The following is a 24,200-nucleotide window of genomic DNA, read 5'->3' as shown; positions in this document are numbered from 1 at the left end:
TGGCTGGATGCCCTTCCTAACCCCAACCACTTAACAGTGTGTTGCATGCTTTTTATGCACCACTGCCACAGATGTGTTTATGCAGCTCTGGCATGGGTGCACTTATGCAGCACCCGCACAAGTGCATTTCATCTGGCACCAGCATTTGAGAAGACAAGCTTGTATATGTGGAAGACAGCGATTTTACTTAGCTTGGTGCATCTTATCAAGTACAGCAAATTGCCATATCTCCCATCCCTTTGTCATTTCTTCAGGGAGGCCCAGCATCCAAAGATCCTTTCTCACCACTTCATCCCAGGTCTTCTTCAGTCTACTCCTCCCACAATTACAGCTCAGCACTTTTTACACAGCTGTCCTTATCCATATGCATCACATGACCAAACCAGTGCAGTCTTCTTTCTTGTACACAGCATCCATTGCCTAACATAAAATTACATCAAATATAAAACGGTTGGTGCTAGAAAGGGCATCAGGCTATTGAAACTAAACCAAGAGTGAAATGTATGAGTGAAAAGTGGTTCTTCAACCTGTCTTGGACAGTAGAAGTAATTCTAAGCAAGAATTTAGACCATGATGAACTATGTAACCCAGAGGTTCCCAACTATTTTTTTTTTTTTTTATCTCTGGACCCTTTTGATTACTATTTTATTCTGGTAGACCCCTTTAGCTATTCTATGCTTAAAAACTAGTTTTATAGAAACGTCTTTCAAAATCCCTATTTTGTTTTTACATTTTAACTTTTATAGGTTGAACTTGTAAAATGTTTGAAGGGGTTGAAAAAACTGTTTATTGCAATACTAAAGCAAAATTTTTTCAGGGTCCCTTAAAATACTATTGTGGATCCCCAAGTTTCTATTTTGTTGTGTGGACCCCAAAAATCATACATGAAACCCGACTGAAAACCACTGATCTAATCCATGCCAATGACGATGATAATGACGATGCTGCTGCTGCTGATGATGACGACGACGACGACGATGATTATCTACATTCTATGTACTTGGATGTATCACAGAAAATCAACTCAATGAACCACGACAACAATAAATGACAAATCGCCCAAGTTGTCCGCTCTGTGGAATCGAAATCGGAAGCCCAGCGACAACAACCTCCTCTTCTATAAACAAAAGCTTGTAAGACTGGCTCGCTCGAAAGCGTTTCAGTTTAAAATTGTCAACAATTTCAGATCATGTAAACCACACTGTTGTAAATTAATTGTGAGAAAAGGGACGGGAAAGTATATCTGAATAAACTTGAAGGACGGTTTGGGACTTCGATATTTCTATTAGATCTGGTCAAACGCTCAGCAAGTAAATAAGAGGTGCCGAAGAACATTGCGTCATTAAAACACAAACATCACTATACTTCATTGTCTTTGTACGTTATAAAATTGGGCGTAACTTCGGTATAGGTACCGGATACATTTCAAGAAAGTGTTGTTTTTTTTTATATATATATGGGGGGTTAGGGTTAGGGGGAAAGGGTCTCTGTTATCTTCAGAAATGTAAACAAAGCCACTTCCGGTACCTATACCGAAGGATCGCCTAAAATTGTTTCTAGTTTTGGTACAGGGCCAGTAATTTTAAGGGGAGGGATTTAGTCGAATATATCAATCCTAGTACGTCACGAGTCCTTTATTTCATCCATGCCGGCGGTGGGGTGGGGTATATGAAAGGCTGAGTTGACCCCGGCGGAATTTGAACTCACAATGTAAAAAACTGAAGTAAATAACTTTAGGTATTTTTTTTGTCCAACGCTCTAATGATTCTGCCAACCTACTTCACCACTTGTCTACTCTAAGAAATGTCAACAAACTACGTCCTCGTCGTCGAATACAGTTCCGCTTCAACGTAGCTTTGGGTTTTAGAGAAAAGGTCTGTAAATAGATCGAGTAAGGCATTGGATTAACAGAAATAGCAGAGGGCCAAACAAATGTTCATCATCATCATCGTCTTATCCTTTGTTTTAGCGCAGCTTCGTAGCAAGGTAACCGTTCGATGGTTGAGTGAACGGGTAGAAATAGCAGTTAAATCTCCTTCATATCACAAACACATCATCTTAGAAAAGGAAACATGAGGTAACATTGTTGCGGGTTCCCTGCACACACGGAGACGGGATACTCCCAGGTGGAAAGCCCTTCATTAGGGGCCATAAAGGCTTTCACTAAAGATACAAACACCTAAAGTCGATAAAACAATACGAAATATCGCCCGAGGTTTGCTTGTCGTCATCGACTTTCTATCAATACCAGAGAGAGGGAGCAATATCAAAACTTGTTCGATTTTATGTCAATAATGTGAGAGAGAGATCAATAACAAACATAATTAGTATTATTTTGTGTCAATTAGTGTTAATTTATAAAGAACAATATAATCAAAATTGACAGAGGTCAATTGTTAGGAAGTAAAATAACCAAGTACCTGTATGAAATACCTAAATAATTAAATAATCCAGCAGCGGTGGAAGACGAAGTCAAAATCACAAACTTTCAAACAATTTTTATGAAAACAAAAATAAAAACCGCCATTTTTACAGTTTTCAGAGAAGTGTTTATATTTAGTTTAGTATTAAAATTTTACTTTCTAGTTTAATGTCATTATTTTTTAATGTACTATTTAAATGTGTTATTATATTATAATTAATACTGAACGTATATATATAAATATGTCTAGTTTTGTTTCGAGATACGCAACTACGACTTGTTTTAAAACTGATTCTGATAACAATGGCGGGCTGCATGAGTTAAAAAAGATGAAGGTGAAAGTAAAAAGTAAGGATTTCCTTTTATTTCATTTATTTTATAGAAATAGATGAAGATATGGTACACTGTGGCATTTGTATTGGACAAATGAATTTACATTTAGAAGCCCAGGGTTGGAAATATTGCGTAAAAAAGAAGAATTATAAAGTAGAATCAGATTCTTCACTTTTTATTGAAGTTTTTTCTCTCTGATCCTAAATTCTGATTTTCGTTCACATTTAACATGTTTCACAAGGATTAGGGTTTCTTTTGCACATCCACTTGTCTCTACTCCCTTCAAGACACTTTTCTGTTTCCGCTGAAGAGATTTGTGTCTCATTTGCTGTCAACCGTTCAAACTCTTCTGTTGACACTTTTTTGCATTTTTATATTTTCTGCCAGTTTTATCCACAGCTTCTGATTTCGTTACACACTCAGTGACCTTAATTAAATACTATCATTCTTCTAAATGCCTCTACCATGGTGCATTTGTTGGAGGGAATTGTCAATATAAAGATCCTCACTCGTTAACGAAAACACATACAAAAAAACCCCGGTCAGTATAAAGATCTTCACCCGGGAACAAAAAAAAAACTAAAACCTGCCTGGTGGGTATTAACAAGTATGTAGAAAACGAATATGAAAAAAAAAAAAATGCTCGCCGACAACCCTGGAGGGGGACTTTCGGAAAATTCTCAAAATCCGATTTTTCCGTCATAACTTCCGGTAAAATGGATATATATATTAATTTTATTTTTTACGGAATCTCACGTTTTTGGTTATGGAAGATCCGATTCTGGAAAAAAAATTTGCAAAAATCGTATTTTCAAATTTTCAATTTCCCCCACCTCCTTCATTTTTCACTTTTACCGGAAATGGGACAAAATTGTGCCAAAACACTGGTGTCTGATAGTCTGCTGATGTCATTCAGAGCAGGTTATGTTGTTAATGCACAAAGTTTTTAAAGAGGAGTTTCTCTTGCACCATAAAAAAAGGGAGGAGGGGACAGTTAATGCCTTTTCATATAAATAGTATACATTGTTATTTTATTCCAATACCACGTCAGTGCATACATTGAAAATAAATATTTTTTAATGTATTTTCTCTTGGTCATTCAAATGTGCACTTTCTCTCCTCTACCATTCCTGTATCAATGTATATTAACCTATCCTATCATTTAAATATTAAGTCATACTTCCCTTTGATTGTCATCTATGATTATGAAATTTCTTTTCTGTATTACAGGGTGAGTAGCAGTTTGGTAAGAAAGAATGGTTTCCTGATCATAAAAGGATTTTTTTTTATTTCTAAAGTTTCTCTATCCTGTGTGCTACAGCCAAGAGGTAAGATTCAGGTATACCAATTCTGACTACATAACTTTTAAATTCTGGTTGGAGTTATATCGCTTTATTGATGAACATTAGAGATGCTGCTCTATAATTCGAGCGGGAACATGTGGAAGGGGTAGACCCAGGAAGACGTGGGACAAAGTGGTGAGAAATCATTTACTGACGTTGGAACTCACAGAAGGGATTTCGGGGGACCGAGATCCCTGGCAGTTTGTTGTGCTTGAAAAGACATGTCAAGCTAAGTAAGTAGTTGTCTTTGCATACAGGCTTGTCCCCTGCAATCCTCTTCAGCTGAGTATCCCTAATCTCACAGGCTTGTAGGTGCTGGTGCCATGTAAAAAACACCCATGCCAGTGCTGCATAACAGTACCTAGTACACTCTGTGAAGTGGACGGCATTAGAAGGGCATCCAGCTGTAGAAATCCTGCCAAAACAGACAGGGGCCCTGAATAACCCCTCAGCTGCTCAGCTCCTGTCAAACTATCCAACTCATGTCAGCATGGAAAAACTAACGTTAAATCATCATCATCATCGTTTAACGTCCGTTTTCTATGCTAGCATGGGTTGGACAGTTTGACTGGGGTCTGGGAAGCCAGGAGGCTGCACCAGCCTCCAGTCTGATCTGGCAGTGTTTCTACACTGGATTTCTACAGTGGATGCCCTTCCTAACGCCAACCACTCCGTGAGTGTAGTGGGTGCCTTTTATGTGCCAGGGGAGGCTGGCAACGGCCACGATTGGTTGGGGCTTTTTACATGCCACTGGCACGGAAGCCAGTCAAGGTGGCGCTGACATCGACCACGTACGGAAGGTGCTTTTTACATGCCAGGGGAGGCTGGCAACAGCCACGATCGGTTGGTGGTTTTTACGTGCCACCGGCACGGAAGCCGGTCAAGGCGGCGCTGGCATCGGCCACGTACAGATAGTGCTTTTTACGTGCCAGGGGAGGCTGATAGAAAAATGTGAATGTCACTTCTCTTCCTCTGTTTTCTAGATGTTCAATCAAATAATCATGTAAGTACTGTGACCGTCCTCTCTGGTAGACATAGGATCAATTTGTAAGTCCCAATTTACAATGTTAATATGTGGCATCTTTATTGTAGGCTACAACTATGTGAAGTGTCATATTTTTTTCCTGGTTGCAGTTTGTATGTCTTTTGTTTCTGCTAAGGTTTGTGGTTAAGAGAGTTGAAAAGAAATAGCTGGATGGTTGAGGTACTTGATTTCCAAATCATAGCTCTAGAGTTCAAATCCATTGCTGTTATTTTTATTAGAAAGAACTAGTTTCCTGGTTTGCTCATTGTTTACTTCTTTCATGAATACATATTGAGAAAGAGAAATGAAGTGGAATCATAGGTGTGCTGACAGAAAAGATGGATTTTGTAAGTAAATTCACAGTAACAGATATCAATAACAGACCATGTGAAATAGATTCTATTAAATCAAGGGTGGGGAAACCCCACCTGCAGGCGCAATTGTGCCTATGAGCTCATTTTATTGCACCCACAGGCTGGTATACTGAGCCAGAGCCGGTTTCAGCCAGGTTGGTAACGAATGGGTTAAAACTGGTACTTATTCTATTAATTTCTTTTGCTAAACTGCTAAGTTCCAGAGTCATAAACACCCCAACACAGGTTGTCAACGCGTGGTGGGGGACAAATATAGAGAGAAAGACACACACAAATACACACTCTACTGGTTTATGTAAATAGTATTGATATATTTCTGATCCTTCTCATTGTTTCAGCTGGACAGCTGTGGCCACATGGCGATGGATTGCCAATGATGATAATTGTGGAATTTGTCGCATGGCATTCGATGGTTGCTGTCCTGATTGCAAACTTCCTGGCGATGACTGTCCTCTTGGTGGGTACCCTTATTTTATTACACCTAGTTTTTTTTTTTATTATATATATATATATATAAGCACAGGTGGCTGTGTGGTAAAAAGCTTGCTTCCCAACCACATGGTTCTGGGTTCTGTCCCACTGCATACTACCTTAGGCAAATGCCTTTTACTGTAGCCTTGGGCTGACCAAAACCTTGTGAGTGGATTTGGGAGACAGAAACTAAAAAAAGCCCATTGATTTTACGTGTTTATATATATATATATATATATATATATATATATGCACATATAAGAGGGATGACCACTACGTGGATATCCATTATGCTAAAAGTAGATCCGCTATGGTCTTACCACTAAGAAAGGAATGTTCTCAAGAAAATTTAGCAAATGCCAGAACGTGAGTGTTTGCTAAATTCTCTTGAGAACATTCTTTTCTTAGTGGTAAGACCATAGTGGATCTACTTCTAGCATAATGGATGTCCACTTAGTGGTCATCCTCCTTATATTATGTAATATAATTTTTCTGAATCTTTGGGTTTTAATATGCTAGACTACTGGTTTTAAATTGATATTAATTCAAATTAATATTCAATTTTCACCCTTATATATATATATATATCAAATGGATGTTTTATAATCTGTGTACATGTGTCTTTGTATCTTTTTGTCCACCACCACTGCTTGACAACTGGAGTTGGAATGTTTACATTTCCATAACTTAACAGTTCAGCAAAAGAGACTGATTGAATAAGTACTGGAGTTGATTCGTTTGACTAAAAGATTGTTCAAAATGGTGCCCCAGCATGGCCACAGTCTAATTAACTGAAATAAGTAAAAGAAATTATATTCTTTTGTTCTTTCTTTCTTTCTTTTATTTATTTCAGTCATTTGACTGTGGCCATGCTGGAGCACCACCTTTAGTCGAGCAAATCGACTCCAGGATTTATTCTTTGTAAGCCCAGTACTTATTCTATCGGTCCCTCTTGCCGAACCACTAAGTGATGGGGACGTAAACACACCAGCATCGGTTATCAAGCGATGTTGGTGGGGAGGGGGGGGACAAACATAAACATACAACACACACACACATATACACAACGGGCTTCTTTCAGTTTCCGTCTACCAAATCCACTCACAAGGCTTTGGCCAGCCCGAAGCTATAGTAGAAGACACTTGCCCAAGGTGTGCCACGCAGTGGGACTGAACCTGGAACTATGTGGTTGGTAAGCAAGCTACTTACCACACAGCCACTCCTGCACCTATGTGTGTGTGTGTTAACTCCAATATATGTTAATTTATGTGAGATAAACATGGCTAACTTTCCCATATATTTGTCTTCCCTTGATCAACAGTACACGTCACCAGATTTGCAAGTAATAAAATTAATCCTAAATTTATCTTATTGCATTTAAGTCTGCTACGTGTACAGTGAACTGACGAAATAAAACCACAGTCTGGGAATATTTTCAAATGCTTTCCCTACAATGTTTTTTAACTTTTTCACAAAGACAGGAGTACATTAAGACTGTTGTGTACCAAATGAGTGAGACAATGTTTTTATCAACTAGCATACCAGCCTATTGTTGGTTGACTTCTCTCCCACAGATCCTTGTAGTTATTCTATTCTCTACAGTTATATAGACCAATAAACCAAGCCACATATTAAAATGTCTTTTTGTTGATATAAAAATATGTTTGAGTTTGATTTTATCACCAATGTCAATGAACTGCTAATCCAGTAGTTGAGCTGTTCAGTTGCTTCATATCAACCATAGTTCAAGTTTTGAAGAACTATTTTAAAAATTCTGCCATGTCTTTCGTTAAATATTGAAAATAACCTAAAACATCTGGAAATATTTTGTAAAGTGTCAAACTTTGTCACTGATAAATTGATGTTTGGAACATGACTTAACAAAAAGTTCTTACACAGAATTATTTCAACCCTTCAGCAGCTTATTTATTCATTTTGTTTTGAATTTATCTTGCATTATATCACAGCTTCTAGACTTTGAAGATGTGACTGTTTATTTTTGGAATGACATTGTAAGGTAGGTGTGAAAGGCCTGATCTGTCCAGTTTGAACATAAAACAGTTAGAATATTTGGGCCTGATATGGCTAGTTTAAATGATAGAGGGTTAAGGGCTTATGGTTTAAGAGCATTTGGAAACACATCAATGGAACCAAGATAGTATTATGTTGGTTTGTATTAAAAAGAGTTAAATACTTTCTTCTGGATCACAGATGAGGGAACATTTCATTAATCATTAAGTACAAATTATTGGTTACCATTATAATGTGTCAATTGAGACAGAAAAATGATAGAAGTCCACTTACAGGGGCTGAGCCGTATATCTCTTACTTGCTTCCATATCGTATTTTTCATCTATCAATTCCACTTACTACAAGGTATTGCTTGGCCTGGGGCTATAGTAGCAGGTACTTTCCCAAGATGCTGTAATGGCAAGCTCTCTAGTTTTCAGTAACACTGTCACTGAACTGAAGATATAAAACTGGTATTAAATCCTGTCTATGGATCTGTTACACTCTCTCTCTCTCTCTCATTTGCATTTAAAATGTCTAATGTCATTATTGTTATTTTTAATATTTTCAGTGTGGGGTCAGTGTTCTCACTGCTTCCATATCCACTGCATAGTGAAATGGCTCAACTCACAACAGGTCCACCAATTGTGTCCGATGTGTCGACAGGAATGGAAGTTCAAAGAATGAATAAGACCGGTTTTAGCAGAACTTTTGATTTATCGAACCTCCAAAACAATCTTATCTGAAGATTTGCAAAAGAATTTTTTGGTTCTTTTTTTAGTCTTTCAGTTTTCAATCAAACTTAAAATGCTGATGGAGGAACTCTAAAATTACAAATATCAGAAGGGTTTTAGTGGAATTAACAGTTTGTCAATCATTTTTCACATCATCTTTTCCATCAAATCTTTATTTATTATTTACTTTTTATTTTGCATTTTTTTCTTTCTTCTCTTCACATTGTTATAAAATGTTTTAAAATAATATGGAAGAAATATTTTTGAGAGATTTTTCCAATAAAAATCCAACCTGGAACTTCTTGAAACCAATCTTCATTAGCCTCATTATTTCATTAATTTACATTTTTTACTCTTACTATATCAGCTTCCATTTTTCTTGGTCTTCTGGCCAGTTCAAACATACAACATGTGAGCTACATTTGGCCAGTTTAAATGCAAAAGGGTTAATGACAGACAAAATAAAAAGTTACTTTATAAAACTCTTCTTTCTTTGGAAAATATCCAATTGAGAACAAGATATAACGTACAAGGGTCCCCCTATGTAGTTGCATAATTTGGAAATAACAGCTAAATTCTCATCAAATCATACCCTCGGTGTTAGAAAAATGGTATGGAACTTTGTACATTAAATAATGTAGCCCTAGATACCAGGGTGTAGCCACTTGCATGCATTCAGCTTTGCTGGGTATCAGGTGAGGACCAAAGCAGGCTAACTACTATGAAGAGCACTGCATTTCCTAGTCAAAGGTACTACCTAATCCAGACACCTCATGCAATGGCTTTCATAGGCCACCTGAACCATATTGAGGGTAGCTAATCACTTTCAAACCGTTGGTGAGCCAGGGTTTGTCTAACCATGCATGCAAAGACTGGATGTGGTTCAATGAGTAGGAGGTCAGACCAGCAAGCATTGTGAAGCACAAACGAGGCACAGTAAGACATAAAGGACACTACAGCCATCCACTGCATCCTGACTTATCTCTGGTCATCTTGACCATGTCCTGTCACTGGAGTCACATAGGAAGGGACGAGAGAGTGGGGAAGATAATGTTGCACCACCGTCCCTCACTTTATGTCATGTGCAAGTTAAAATATCACACTCCTTAGATACCATTAAAATGACAGGGTGGTCATGGAATACCTTTGATTAGATCTCTGTTTAATTTTGGACTAAACAATAACAAGGTGTGACATAATATATTTAATTTCATTAAATAAAAGAGAAAACTGCACTAAACCTTTCAAAATTTTATTTCAAAATACATGTGTATCATCATTTAATGTCTGCCTTCCATGCTAGCATGAGTATGTAATATATGTGTATATATATATATGGAAAAAAAAGTCAAAGTAGAAAATGCTAAAATAATTTTATAAAAAACATTTCAGTGCCAGTTTCAGTCATTGAGACTTTTTCAACTGTAAGTATGGAAAACAATTAAATTTTGGAAAAGTTAAAAGAATATTTACATAGTATTCAAATACAAGGGGCATTTTCCTTGTTTCTGCCTGTCTCTGTCTCTCTCGTTTACTCTTGTGGGTTCGAGATCGTAAGAGTAAACAAGAGAGACAGAGACAGGCAGAAACAAGGAAAATGCCACTTGTATTTGAATACTATACAAATATTCTTTTAAAAAAACTTTTCTTTTAACTTTTCCCAAATTTAATTGTTTTCCATACTTACAGTTGAAAAAGTTTCAATGACTGAAACCGGTACTGAAATGTTTTTTATAAAATTATTTTAGCATTTTCTACCGTGACTTTTTTTCCATATATATCAATTCGTGTATTCCTTTTCAACCTTCTACATATATATATATATATATTTCAATTCAAAATATGAAATGCACATGAAAGAATTTTGGCAATGGGATGTGTATTTAAAGTTCTGTTGAATAGATGCATGGCTGACTGCAGGTTACAAAGGAGTTTATTTAATTCATCTACATTATATTACTGGTAAAAGTTCAGCCAATGTGAGAGCCTCTACGAGGTGCAAAAATAACAGCCAAGTCCTTCTGAAAATAACCTTATTAGCTTAAAAAATGGAAGAATGCACTGGGTAATGCAGTTTCAGTTGGAACTGTTATTGCTAGAATTAGATTTGGAATGATGTGATCCTAAATGAAGAAAATACTAAATCTGTCTTGGTAGAATTGGAACTCAAAATGTAGAAGGTTGAAACGAAAAATTAAAGCAAAAGGTGTTTGAAATAGGATAAACATGTGTATGTTATGTTGTGGAGTGATCTATAATGTGAATGCTTTGATTTTTTAATGGGCACTGATATACACAAAAGAATAATCAGAGTTTAGAGAAGTATGACTTTTAGGCATTCATGCCCTTCCAACTGACAAATGAAATAGCTTTAAATGTTTTACAAAGGCCTATGTTTCAAGTAGTTAATATAATCAAGATTTTGCAGGGGTTTTCATAAAATATTGGTAATTTGATATTTTGTATATTATGCTGGTGTTGGTCAACTGAGATCTTGTTATCACGCTAATGAGATTTTGATAAAGGTTTGTTGGGTTTTTTTTTCAAATTTTAAATATGATCTCTTGTATTAGTAATCTCAGGTGGATTGATATTAACTTGGAATTGAAACCACACTGTTGATTAAGCATGTCAGGAGGTCTTCCTTTATAACTCTTCTTCCTCTATGCTGTTCATTTCTTTCTTCATCTGATGTCAAGATTTTAAAAGTCTGGGAGATTGTGTGATGTTTATGATGTCTTGTTGAGGAGATTATCAACATGAAGAAAGAGTACTGTTTTGCATCATTAAAAGAAGTAATGTGAAAGAGTGATGTTTATGCCTTTCCAAAAGACAAAACTAAATCAGCTTCAATGAGGCAACTCTCGAGATCTTATCCCACAACAGTATTGAGAATATATCAACACCAACAACTTCTAAATTAATTTTAAAACTTCCCAAAAAACCTTTGCGGCAGTTCACACTGCTAGAAATAGCAGTCTAATCTACCTCATATGACACTCCACAGTCTTACAATTGAACACTTTAAACAATGTAATTGTAGGTGTAAAAACATGGGATAGTCATGACTGGAATGCCTGATTAAAGAACTGTACAAAATGAAATCTGACTCAGGACTAAACTTTCTTAGTAAATTAAAAACAAAATTGAGAAAATGACGAAAGGATTCTAATATATTTAATCTTATGAATGCATCTGAAGAGAGCAATTTGACAGAAATGAATCAGGATTGGATGAAATGCCAAATTGTTTCCACTTCTGCCCTTCTACATTTTTGAGTCCAAATTCTCCCAAGTTTCACCCAGTTCTTCATCACACAGGAATTTCTAGATTTTCTTCCATAGATTTCACCATTTCCACCTCCACCTCCACAGCAGACGCGTGTCATTGGTATTTAGAGAGGACAAATCAAAATATGAAAATGTGTCTAAATTATTGTGGTAAATAGAGGTTTTATGTTTTGCTTTGTTCCATCAATCAGATCTTGGCAGGATCCCAGTAAAACTGCAATTATAGAGAAAGTTCAAAGATTCATTAACGATGAAAATAATTTAACAATGCAAAGTGAAAGAAACTACATCTGAACATGTCATCTGTAATCCTGAAATCATCATTATCATTTAACATCCACTTTCTATGCTAGCATGGGTTGGATGATTTGACTGAGGTCTAGCGAACCAGACTCCAATCTGATCTGGCAGTTTTTACAGCTGGATGCCTCCGAGAGTGTAATGAGTGCTTTTACGTGCCACCAGCACGAGGGCCAGTTTGGTGGTACTGGCAACGGCCACACCCAAATGGTACTTTTTATGTACCACCTGCACAGGAGCCAGTCCAGCGGCACTGACAACAACCTCGCTCAAATGTTTCACGTGCCACAGTACAAATGCTAATAAGGCGACGCGGTAACGATCACGCTCGAATGGTGTGTTTAATGTGCCATCGGCACGAAGGCCAGCTTGTTGCTCTGGCAACATCTAAATTATCAAAACGCAGATATAAAAAAATTATTGAGGGGCACCGGATTCACCTTATGGTTTGGCGTTCAGTCCCATGATATAGCACCTTGGGTAAGTATATTCTACTATAATCTTGCAACTATCAAAGCATTGTGAGTGGACTTGAGAGATGGAAACTGTACAGAAGCCTGTTTAAGTGTCCAAATATTTTACTTGATCAGTCTTGATGCCAATGCACCAGCTTGCAGAAGAGAACAACATGAACTTTCATGTCCAGTACCCCAAACAAATGAGATGTAAATACAATGGGCTTCCATGCAGGTTCTATCTCCCAAATTCCACCCACAAGGTCTTGGAGAATATGGTAGAAAACACTTGAGCAAGACACCATATAATGGGATTGAATTTGGAACCATATGGTTACAAAGCAAACTACCATCATCATCATCATCATCGTTTAACGTCTGCTTTCCATGCTGGCATGGGTTGGACGATTTGACTGAGGTCTGACGAACTAGATGGCGGAGTGGAGGCTTATTTGTTAGTTAACCAGGGAAGTTGAAGCAAAAAGAGTTATGTACACTGCTCTTAGACAAAACACAACTATCATAGGGACTGAACTCAAGACCTTGTAATCTGTAGTCCAGTATATTACCACCACAGTCATTTTTGTTCACATTGAAAAGAGAAAACTAAAGATTACCTTTTAAATGATTTTCAGCTTCTTCAGTTTCAGCTTTTTCAAAATCAACACTGCTGGGATGGACTTCAAAATCTTTTAGATTTTCCTTGATCTCAGATATATTCAAATCTAGAAAAATATAAAGAACACAAGAGAGAGATGAAATGCATTAAAGAGTTCTTAGTAGTTTTAGTAATGTTTCCACCACTACAGGGACTGTTATATATGAAGACCATTGTACCCATACATCTGAGCGGGATCCAGGATCAAACACCGGTTAGGCAAATTTTAATACTGTTTCAAAACACTCATTAATTCTACAGTGTTCCCTCCGAGTATTGCAATTAGTCATACAAATCGAAGTTACTGTTTATAGATGGGCAGAATGGGAAATTTGAGTGGGGGGGGGAATCAATAAAGTAATGAACAACATGGCTGGCAGTGGTTATTACATTCCTTTACGATGAATTGAGTTCAAATCCAACAGGTGACAACATGGCCCTTCCTTCCAACAGGGGTAAAGACCATGGGATTGCACCTAAAAAGTTCGCCTCTGAGGCATAAGTTCAGGCAATGTTGTTTATGAAAGACTAGCAGTCGCCCATGCATACCAGCCTCTCCTCTCCATGCCATCAATGTTATCCAAGAGAAAGGGAAAGGCCGATACAGCTTGGCGCCAGTGACGTTGCGACTTATTTCTACAGCTGAGAGAACTGGAGCAATGTGAAATAAGTGTCTTGCTCAAGCCCAGTCCAGGAATTGAAATCATTACCTCATGATCGTGAGACTGGCTCTCTAACCAGGATCAATAAAATACCAAATTATACACAAGTGATAATCTAATCAGGATTGATTTGATATTCCTATAAAGCATTGTAGACATAAATGGAATTATATTAAAAAATAACACAAATCTATAAATTTCTGGCCTTGAGGTGTCTCGATTGAAAATTCTTAGAAGAGGCCAGGTGAGAGCCAAGTAAGTGATGAGATACAAACTGTGCACTCTTTGGTCAGGTGGTTGAAGTCCTATTAATTTAAATTAGTAGTAACTTGTTAAAATCCGTTTTTCTCCATTTTCTGAAAGGATCTGCAGAAAACAAACACTAAAGAAGCCATCAGAAAAACAAACACTAAAGAAGCCATCAGAAAGCTGGACCCCACAAAGAACTTACAAAGGATCACAAGTAGTGAGAAACTATCCGAATTGACCCAACCAACACATACCAGTATGATAAAATGGATATTAAAATGATGATGGTGGTGGTGGTGGTGGTGGTGGTGTTGGTAATGACAGTGGTGATGGTGGTGATTAATGATGATGTGATCTGATGATTCTAACTTAATTGATACTTTACTATTACTTATAATTCAAAAATAAAAAAAAAGAAGCAACTATTTTCTCTTAAACGAGAAAATAGTCACATAGATGTCACTACTGAGCTAATTAGTATATGGGCTTTTAGTTTAAAATTTTCTAAAAGACATTTCAGAGATTCTTGAAGCAAGAATTTCTGAGAAAGAGTATTTAGGAGATTATTCATATCACATCCAATGCTAAAGAATATTGAGCCAAGCAAGGGTTGGTGGCAAGAATTTTTGTCAGTGGTCATTTCCTGCAGTGATGACAATGATGGTGGTGGTGGTGGTGCTCATATACTTACTCTTGATCTGTTCCGGAGGATTATCAATGACTATGGAATCCAACTCATCTACAAGTTGATTAAGTTCTTTGCAAGCACCATAAAGGATATTACCTGTGTGTAAAGGTAAGATATATAATGTCAGAAAGGATATTGCCTGCATGTACAGGTAAGATATTACATGTATGTATACCGTCTTTCTTATGACGATAGGGTATGATTCAAGGAAGATTTAGCTACTATTTCTAACAGATAAGTGATTACTTAGAATCTCAGTTGTCACTGCTGTTGGCGTTTAGACAAGATAAGTCCTGGTGCAACACTAGGTACAAAACCAAATATATGGCACCCTAGGCATAACACCAACATGAACTTCCAACTTGTTGTCTCTTGAAGTCTCTGGGTGAGACTTGGAGCCAATTTGTACAAATGTAAAGCAAAAGTCAAACAAAGACAATAATAATAATAATAATAATAATAATAATATAGTTTACTTGATTTACTTGTCTTGTATATTGTTCTATGAAGGTTAAATTGTTTTATAGGCAAAGGGAAATGCAAGTTTGTGTCTTTCTGAAGGTAATAAGTAAAGAAATACATTCAATAAGATATCAAAAATAAAGTTACGGGACCAGCTTGTTGGCCATTCGGTGAATAAAGGTGTCCATGTATCAAGAGTCAAATGACTAAATGAAATCCTACCATCTAACGACTCTAAATTTTGAAACATGTTAAGTATTTTGTCCTGGTAAAGATCTTCTTGGCAAACTGGATTAACTCGTTTCTGGGCCGAGCATTGCAGAAGTAGATGTTTTAATTTTGGTAAGCCAGTCAAACAATAGAGGCTGTTGGTGCTGAAAAATACAAATCAGAGAGATTTAACAGATTTTTCAGTGTTTTCACAAAGCAAGACGTATTACACTTTAGCATTCGGATTACTCTGTCGAACCTAATATTCATTTATTCACATTTTGAATGAATCTTGTAGGCTTGAGATTTCAATGATGTGATTCTTTATTTTTAGAGTCACACTTTAGGATAGGTGTGAGAGACTGGATCTGCTTAGTTTGAACAGGAAACATGTAGAATATTTCAGTTGGATATGGCCAGTTTAAATGCTGAAGGGTTAACGATTAAAAAGAAACAATAAAAATGGGGGAACTAATAATTCAAAAAAAGAAAACAAAAACTAGAATTAAGAAAACTAATATTGGCCAATGTCAGCAAAAATACAGAGATAAAAATTTGTGAAAATTTGGAATTCTTTTCCCTCTCCTTTTTCAGTCATGTGACTGCAGCCATGCTGGAGCACCACCTTAAAAGGTTTTTTAATCAAAGAAATCGACCCTAGGACTCGTTCTTTGTAAGTCTGGTACTTATTCTACCAGTCTCTTTTGCCGAACTGCTAAGTTATAGTACATTTATTTGTCATGAAAAGACGTGAGTCACGATAGTTTTATAAAGAAGGATCCAGCTCAAAACACCATAATTTACTTTTCCTCATGGATCATAAATTCTGGTTTTAAAGGTCAAAGGCCACAGAGGAAATTGTCTAAAGAGAACAGAGGCTTTAGTTATTTTATTTGAGCCAAGACAAAGAATTGTACAAAGACGGGAAAATGCAAATGCAATCAAGCTATCATGACTTTGAAAAATTAATATAGTTAAATTATTAACACTAATGTGAAGATACCTATCTCAGGGGATATGTACAGATAGTATATGGACATTATATTGATGATGATGATCATCATCATCATCATGATGATAATGATGATGACAGCGGTGATTAAGGTTATAATGATAATGCCAGTAGCGTAATTATAGCAGTCTATTTTCTTTCCTCCATATTCCTAAAACAACTTATGTACTTACTTTTCAATAAAATTTCCTGATAAGTTTAAAGTTTCTAAATTTTCCAGAGTCTGTAATCCTTCTATAAAGACAAAAAAAAAAAAATAAAATAATAATAATAATAATAATGATGATGATGATGACAATGATGATGAGGATGATGATGATAATGATGATGATGATGGCGTCTGATTTAGGCAGAAGGCAAGTAATTTTGGGGTGGTAAAGGTAAAGTTACTTTCCCAAGTCATACTGACTCATAAGGGCTGGTTTCTCGGTTTCACGGAGTTTCCCCACCTGGATGGGATGCTGATCCTTTGCAGGATTACTCATTTTTGCCAGCTGAATGGACTGGAGCAATGTGAAATGAAGTGTTTTGCTCAAGAACAAGAATCCGGTCCAAGAATCAAAACCACAATCTTACAAACATGAGTCCAACATTCTAACCACTAAGCCATGTGCCTCCACAGTTTTGAGGTGGGTGGTTAGTCAATAATTTCAACCCCAGTCCATGACTGGTACTTTATTTTAATGACTCTTGAATGGATGAAAGGTAAAATTGATGTTCATGGAAAGTAAAGAGACACAACAAATAGGACAAAGCATTTTGCTAAATGGTTCTTAAAAACGAAACAACCCGATTGTGGAAGATGTAATAGGTGAAGAGAGTGCTGATTATAGTTGGGGACTTGGGGACAGTATCAAGAGATATTGAGGGGAATACAAAAGGAAATAGGAATAGAATGCCCGGTAGAATTATTACAAAAAGTTTGCCTCTTCGAAACAGCCAGAATCCTCAGGAATGTATTAGGCAGTTGAAGAGAACAAAGAGGATGATAACATAGGCTACGGGTGGCAAGCCTTGCTAGCCATGCAAGATTGCACAATTATTATTATTGTTATTGAACAATAACAATAATAATAATAACATTGAAAAATACCTTAGGAATGAGAACCCAGGTTCGAAATTTCCCCAAGACATCTGAAGAAGGCTGGAGGGTATATCAGCCGAAACGTTGTGTTAACAACAAATAAGATGAGGACAAATATCTGTCGAATGTAAATAATGCATTAAATGTTGTCTTTGATATCCATAAATAAGATGAGAATGGTTAAATGCCATTTTGGGGACAGGTGTATTAGACCACAGTGGACCTAAGGTTAAATGAGAACACCAACAACATCAAGAAGTGAAAGCAAATACTTACCAAGGGAACTGATATTATTGTTGCTTAAATTCAAAGAATTGAGGTTTGTTAAACTGGAGACGGGGATGAGGTTACTTAAGTCATTGTTGGAGAGAATAAGATGTTCCAGGCCAGTACATTCTTCAAGACTGCCAACTTCATTGATATCTGGAAAATAATATTTATTAGAACTTAAATCTATCATAGTCTACGAGACTGGTTCCAAATATTTTACCATTGCAACAAATTTTTGACAAATTAATAATTCTTCATCTATTTTTTTTTTTAAATACTTACTGAAATTTTTCAAAAATTCATGGGGTCTGCACAGAACAGGGAGAATCCAAACAAATACATATCGCTAAGTTACGGGGACGTAAACACATCAGCATCGGTTGTCAAGCAATGTTGTTGGGACAAACACAGACACAGAAACATATACACACACATACATGCATGCATATATATATATATATATATATATATATATATGATGGGCTTCTTTCAGTTTCCGTCTACCAAATCCACTCATAAGGATTTGGTCGGCCCGAGGCCATAGTAGAAGTCACTTGCCCAAGGTGCCACGCAGTGGGACTGAACCCAGAACCATGTGGTTCGTAAGCAAGCTACTTACCACACATCCACTCCTATGCCTACATATGTGTGAATGTCTGTGTGTCTGTCAAATTATCATCATCATCATTTCTCTTTTCCATGTTGGTTAGACAGGTGTCACAGCATCTCAAAATTAGTCACTGTCTTTTATCATCTGCCATGCATATATGCACATGTATGGCAAGAAGAAAACAATCAGTCTTTGAAGATGTGTCATGCATTTTTTGTTGTGTGTGTGTGCATGTGCTGCATTGATTTTACAGCAGGATGCACTTCCTGGCATAGAATAGGCGCATTTTATCATGCCACTGACACTGCAGAAGTTGTTGGGTGCAGGACTATGGGGTTCCCCCATCATGTGTTTGTTTTTATGAAGAGTTTCTGTTCTCTGGGACAGGTTCCATGAAATGCAGAGACCATATCTAATCCACACAGTCATTACATAAACACACACACACACAAAGGTACAGCCAAATGACCATACAGTATACTCACGCAAACCATCAAGATTTAAAATCATGATTGATTCCAGATCAAAATCTCCACTGATTCCTCTCAGCATTCCGCTGGTCACTTTAGATCCTGTAAGAAAACAGAAAACACAGAGATCAATAGAGAGTAACTATTAAAACTAGGATACTGGATTCAATTCCAAATGTATTGAGACCCTTTGTTAATTTTTTTACATTTTTTTTTAGTGGACTCATCATCATTGTTCGACGGTGGTCTAAACAATGGAATTTACCATGCTACGCCAGACTTCACGGTCCATCATAGCATTACGGAGGTCTTGTTGCTTGATGCCTGTATCCATGGAGATTACATCAGGGTAGGAGAGTGTGCGCCCTCTGGTATCACTAGCAACATAATTTCAGGACAATGCCCCAGCATGGCCACAGCCAACTAACTACAATTATTAAAAGAGTAATTACATTGGATAAGTGAATTAGAGCTAATCTGTTCGATGTTCAGTGAATGACAGAGAAAACGATTGGACATTTAATATCATCATCATCATCATCATTTAGTGTCTGTTTTCCATGCTGGCATGGGTTGGATGGTTTGACAGGAGCTGACCAGCTGAAAGGCTGTTCAGGCTCCATGTCAGTTTTAGCATGACTTCTACGGCTGGATGCCCTTCCTAACGCCAACCACTTTACAGAGTGTACTGGGTGCTTTTAGGCAGCACCGGTACATGGGCTTTTTACATGGCACCAGCACTTACAATCCTGCAAGATTAGGGATGCTCAGCTGGAGAGGGTTGCAAGGGACGAAACAGCTGTAAGCTAATGAAGCTCATAAGATAACCACTTGTTCCTTTGTCATCTCACTTTCTTATATATAGTAGAGAAAAACCACAATTATGCTATTCAAACAATGATAGACATAAACCAAATCATAAATAAAAAACAAAATATATTTTAAAACATATAACTAGACCACAAAAAGTACAAAAATAAATAAACAATATATAATAAGTAATTATATAATTATATGTTGTTTATTCAGTTTTGTACTTTGCGTATGTATGTGTGTATGTATGTACACACGCACGCACACAGAGGTTTTGTAAAGTGTTGATGTTAGGGTGCTAGGAAGGGTATCTAAGAATAGAAACCAGGTCAAAAATTAAAATGTACAATTGTGATCCATTTGTGAAGGTCAGTAACACCAAGGAAGGGCTTGATGTTACTGACTCAACCAGATAACCAGGGTGCAAGCATGAAAAAGTGAATGTAGATGATGATGATGATGATGATGATATAAAATTGTGTGTGCATACATAAAAGAAAGAAAAAAAAAGAAAGAGCTATTCTCAATTCCACTACAACAGTCGTAATAGTTTTTTTGTCTTTATGTCATGTGTAATTACTTTAATATTCTTGTCAAACCACTATGCATCAGTGGCCTTGCTTTCTTGGTCAACTGGTACAACTGGTCCGAATATAATAACACTAATATACATTATAAACACTGATTTTTTTAATAAATGAACTGGAAACAATAAGGTAAATAAGTCTTAAGATTTGCATTTTAAAAAAGAAAGTTACTTTAAGACGCACATTGACATCATTACCAACACAAAAATATCAAACTTTGCATAAAAAACAATAGATTGTAAATATGTTGCTCTTCTTGTCTTGAGACAGCATTCACCCGGGGTGGGTTGAGCTGGCTTCATTCATCCTCAAAGCTTGATGTCTCACAAGCGCCGACCAGGCCTGGCGATTTGAGGCTAACGATTGAGTGATCTCCAACCACTCCTTATTCCAGCGGCGAATGCCTTAGACATGGGGGCCTAGGTTGGGTTCCAGATCAGCCAGGTTTTTCGTTGTCCACCACATCGCTTTCGCCAACCCTGAAGGGGAGCTGGGGCAATTGCTTCGTAGATGAATTCTCCTGGTTGTTCCTGCAAACATTCCTCAAACATTGCTCTTCTGTCAATGTGTTTGTTTGTAGGCAGAGGTACAACTGTTATAAGTATGGAGATAGCTACATGGCTACGGAGATTGCTTTGCAACTACATGGTTCCCGGTTCAATCCCACTGTGTGGTGCTTAGGGGCAAATGCATTCTGCTATAGCCCTAAGTTATGAAGCTGCATGGCTCAGTGGTTAGAGTGTTGGGCTCACAATCATGAAATAGTGAGTTTGATTCCCAGACCAAGCTGTGAGTTGTGTTCTTGAGCAAGACACTTTATTTCACGCTGCTACAGTTTACTCAGCTGTAGAAATGAGTTGTTATGTCACTGGTACCAAGCTGTATCGGCCCCTTTGCCTTTCCCTTGGATAACATCAGTGGCGTGGAGAGGAGAGGCTGGTATGCATGGGCAACTGCTGGGCTTCCATAAACAACTTTGCCTGGACTTGTACCTCAGAGGGGAACTTTCTGGGTGCAATCCCATGGTCATTCATGATAAAAGGAAGGGGGAGGGGCTCCCTCCCTCTATAGCCCTTAGCTTTGTGAGTGGAAACTGAAAGAGACCTTTCATATATGTGTGTGTGACTGTGTCTTCATGTCTCCTATTGAAGGTGCATGGCTTAATGGTTAAGGTATTCAGCTCACAATCGTAAGGTCATGAGTTCAATTCCTGGCAGCATGTTGTATTCTTAAGCAAGACACTTTATTTCACATTGCTCCAGTTCATTCAAATGGAAAAATGAGTAGTACCTGTATTTCAAAGGGCCACCCTTCTCATATTCTGTGCCATGCTGAATCTCTCTGGGAGTTACGTCAAGGGTATACATGTCTACAGAGTACTTGGCCACTTAATTTCATGAACAAGCTGTTCTGCTGATTGGATCAACTGGAACCCTCGATGTTGTAACTGATCAAGTGCTAGTTCAGGACTCCTTGCTTTCACATCTTATTCAAACTGTAAACAAATGTCAGAGTCATACAAATGGAGTTGCTCATTTCCGATCTTCCATGGAAACATAAACCGATCATTGTGCTGTTCATGTTTGAAGGAAGACAGAAAATATTGGCGTGTGACTGGCACGTAAACAGCACCATTCAAGCGTTGGGCCTCACAGAGCCAATGACACATGACCGAGACTTTTGGCAATATTCCACGCTTGAGAAGAAGATCCATCAAGCCAAGTGAAATTGCAGTCGTGGCAGGTACTAGAGTGAAGCAACTGGTGACCGTGCCAGTGGCATGTAAAAGCACCCATTACATTCTAGGAGTGGTTGGCATTGGGAAGGGCATCCAGCCGTAGAAACCATGCCAAATCAGACCAGAGTCTGGTGCAGTGCCTCAGCTTGCCAGCCCTGTTCAAACCGTCCAACCCATGCCAGCATGGACAATGGACATTAAATGATGGTGATGATGATATATATATATATATATATATGTATGTATGTGTATATATATATATATATATATGGATCATATATATGTGTATATATATATATATATACTCACTGGCATATCTCACCCTATGTCATTAATTGGTTCCAGGTGACACAACTTAAGTCGAATTAACTTGCCTCTAGGCTAGGCTAGGCCGAATTTACTTGTCTCTATGCTAAACCGATAATAACTATTTTCAGTTCTGTACTTTATTTATGAATGCATTTTCAATAACACATGGTTAATAAAAATCTATTTTAAGCTAACAAACAAATAATTTTTTTATTTTTTAATACTGTACAGTAAAAAAAAAAAGTAATCTAAATTTACGAATACAATTTTTCTGTGTTTACCGTACATCACAGATGCTTTATTTATGAATGCAGTTTGCAATAAGACATGGTAAAATAAAAGCCTTTTTTAAGCTTAAAAAACAAATTAATTATTATTATTTTGCAATAGTAAAAAAAACTAAATTATTTTAAATTCACCAATATGCACATACAATTTGGTGGTTTACATCGCGGATATAGATGGCTATGGATCACCAACATCAACAGCTGAATCTGGTTCTTCTTGTTCAATGTAATAAAAAAAAACCGTTGAGAGTTCCTTGAACTGTCTTCTTCTTTTCCTCAAAGACTACATTATTAGGAGCAAAAGCTTCATGACAAGCCCCCATGATCTTGGAAAAATTCTGAGCATTTGGATCCATATCCTTGAACATAGAAAGAACTTTTTCGATATATACAAATGCTTGCTGCATTCTCTTAATGGTAAAGTGATGAGGCTCAGGTTCAACTTCCTCTTCTTTATTTTGCTGCTCGTGAAGCTCTATCAAATCTTCGTTCATCAAGGACTGCTTGTCTTTTTCAAAAAAATCTGTGAAATCCTCCTTCTCCAAACCCATTTCTAGTTCTCTGCTCATAGTCACCAACATTTTGTTAATGGCAACATTATCAAACCCCTTAAAATAATTCATGGATAGCAAGCAAAGCTTCTTCCATACACCATTCATAGCTGTGCTCTGCACATCATTCCATGCCGTTGCTATGTTCTGTACAGCCTTGTAGATATCGTATCTCTTCCAAAAGTCATGAAATGTGATGGACTCATCAAGATCTGTTGCAGCTTTTGCTTGCTGCAGCATACACATCATATAGTAATGCTTGAAGATAGCAATTATTCACTGATCCATTGGCTGCAAAAGAAATGTGGTGTTTGGAAGGAGGTATACAACAGTAATGTTGGGGTCAAAACCCATGCTTTTGAATTAGCCATCCATATAACAGGGAGAGATGCCTTGGGAAAGTCCTTCAGGGCACAGGGATTGTGTGCATGATACATAAACAATGGTTTTAACTTAAAATCTCCTGCACAATTAGCTCCCAACATAATGGTCACACATTCTTTTGAGACCTTGTAGTCTGGAATAGTTTTCTCCTCCTTGGAAATGAATGAACGGTCTGGCAATTTTCTACCAATACATTCCAGTTTCGTCTACATTAAAAATCTGTTTGAGAAGAAACCCGTTTCCTTCGATGATTTTCTTTAATGCATTGGGAAATTCCGCTGCTGCTTGTTCGTCAGCGGATGCACTTTCACCTCGCTTCTTAATGGAATAATAACTTCTTCGCTCCTTAACCCTTTAGCATTTAAACCGGCCATATCCGGCCAAAAGTATTCTGCCTGTT

General features: G+C 37.2%; 3 protein-coding genes across 7 annotated transcripts in view; 1 reads left to right on the top strand and 2 right to left on the bottom strand.

Annotated features, from left to right (window-relative positions):
- Positions 1-2,542, bottom strand: part of LOC115220508 (DIS3-like exonuclease 1) — a 47,083-nt gene extending 44,541 nt beyond the window's left edge. For 3 of the 4 annotated variants that reach the window (XR_005002437.1, XR_005002436.1, XM_029790644.2), the window contains exon 1: positions 2,421-2,542. The gene's annotated coding sequence lies outside the window, so the exon portion shown is untranslated. The remainder of the gene's footprint in view (positions 1-2,420) is intronic. The other variant, XM_036509883.1, reaches the window with a different exon arrangement.
- An 85-nt stretch (positions 2,543-2,627) lies between these two features.
- LOC115220497 (anaphase-promoting complex subunit 11) lies at positions 2,628-9,027 on the top strand. Its single transcript, XM_029790630.2, has 3 exons — positions 2,628-2,769; positions 5,833-5,953; positions 8,549-9,027. Exons 1-3 carry the CDS (start codon positions 2,665-2,667, stop codon positions 8,662-8,664), a joined length of 342 nt encoding a protein of 113 aa, XP_029646490.2. The 5' UTR covers positions 2,628-2,664; the 3' UTR covers positions 8,665-9,027.
- A 2,169-nt stretch (positions 9,028-11,196) lies between these two features.
- LOC115220545 (leucine-rich repeat-containing protein 61) overlaps positions 11,197-24,200 on the bottom strand; it is a 17,383-nt gene continuing 4,379 nt past the window's right edge. For both annotated transcript variants that reach the window (XM_036509886.1, XM_029790690.2), the window contains exons 2-8: positions 19,147-19,233; positions 18,058-18,204; positions 16,871-16,931; positions 15,698-15,849; positions 15,017-15,109; positions 13,374-13,481; positions 11,197-12,215 (exon numbers count right to left, since the gene is read on the bottom strand). In XM_036509886.1, the coding sequence (XP_036365779.1) occupies positions 12,139-12,215; positions 13,374-13,481; positions 15,017-15,109; positions 15,698-15,849; positions 16,871-16,931; positions 18,058-18,204; positions 19,147-19,233 (725 nt within the window). In that variant the 3' untranslated portion in view covers positions 11,197-12,138. The remainder of the gene's footprint in view (positions 12,216-13,373; positions 13,482-15,016; positions 15,110-15,697; positions 15,850-16,870; positions 16,932-18,057; positions 18,205-19,146; positions 19,234-24,200) is intronic.

Source organism: Octopus sinensis, linkage group LG16, assembly GCF_006345805.1.
Source record: "Octopus sinensis linkage group LG16, ASM634580v1, whole genome shotgun sequence".
Classification (NCBI taxonomy): domain Eukaryota; kingdom Metazoa; phylum Mollusca; class Cephalopoda; order Octopoda; family Octopodidae; genus Octopus; species Octopus sinensis.
The sequence above is the reverse complement of the archived record's forward strand: the minus strand, read 5'-3'. Positions and strand labels throughout refer to the sequence as shown.

What these genes read in the sequence shown, in the direction of transcription:
- LOC115220497 (XM_029790630.2), top strand. Translation starts at nt 2,665, where the DNA reads ATGTCTAGTTTTGTTTCGAGATACGCAACTACGACTTGTTTTAAAACT. An exon ending in AGATGAAGGTGAAAGTAAAA is followed by an intron (nt 2,770 to 5,832) that starts AGTAAGGATTTC and finishes TCTCATTGTTTC; the next exon opens with AGCTGGACAGCTGTGGCCAC. An exon ending in TGGCGATGACTGTCCTCTTG is followed by an intron (nt 5,954 to 8,548) that starts GTGGGTACCCTT and finishes TAATATTTTCAG; the next exon opens with TGTGGGGTCAGTGTTCTCAC.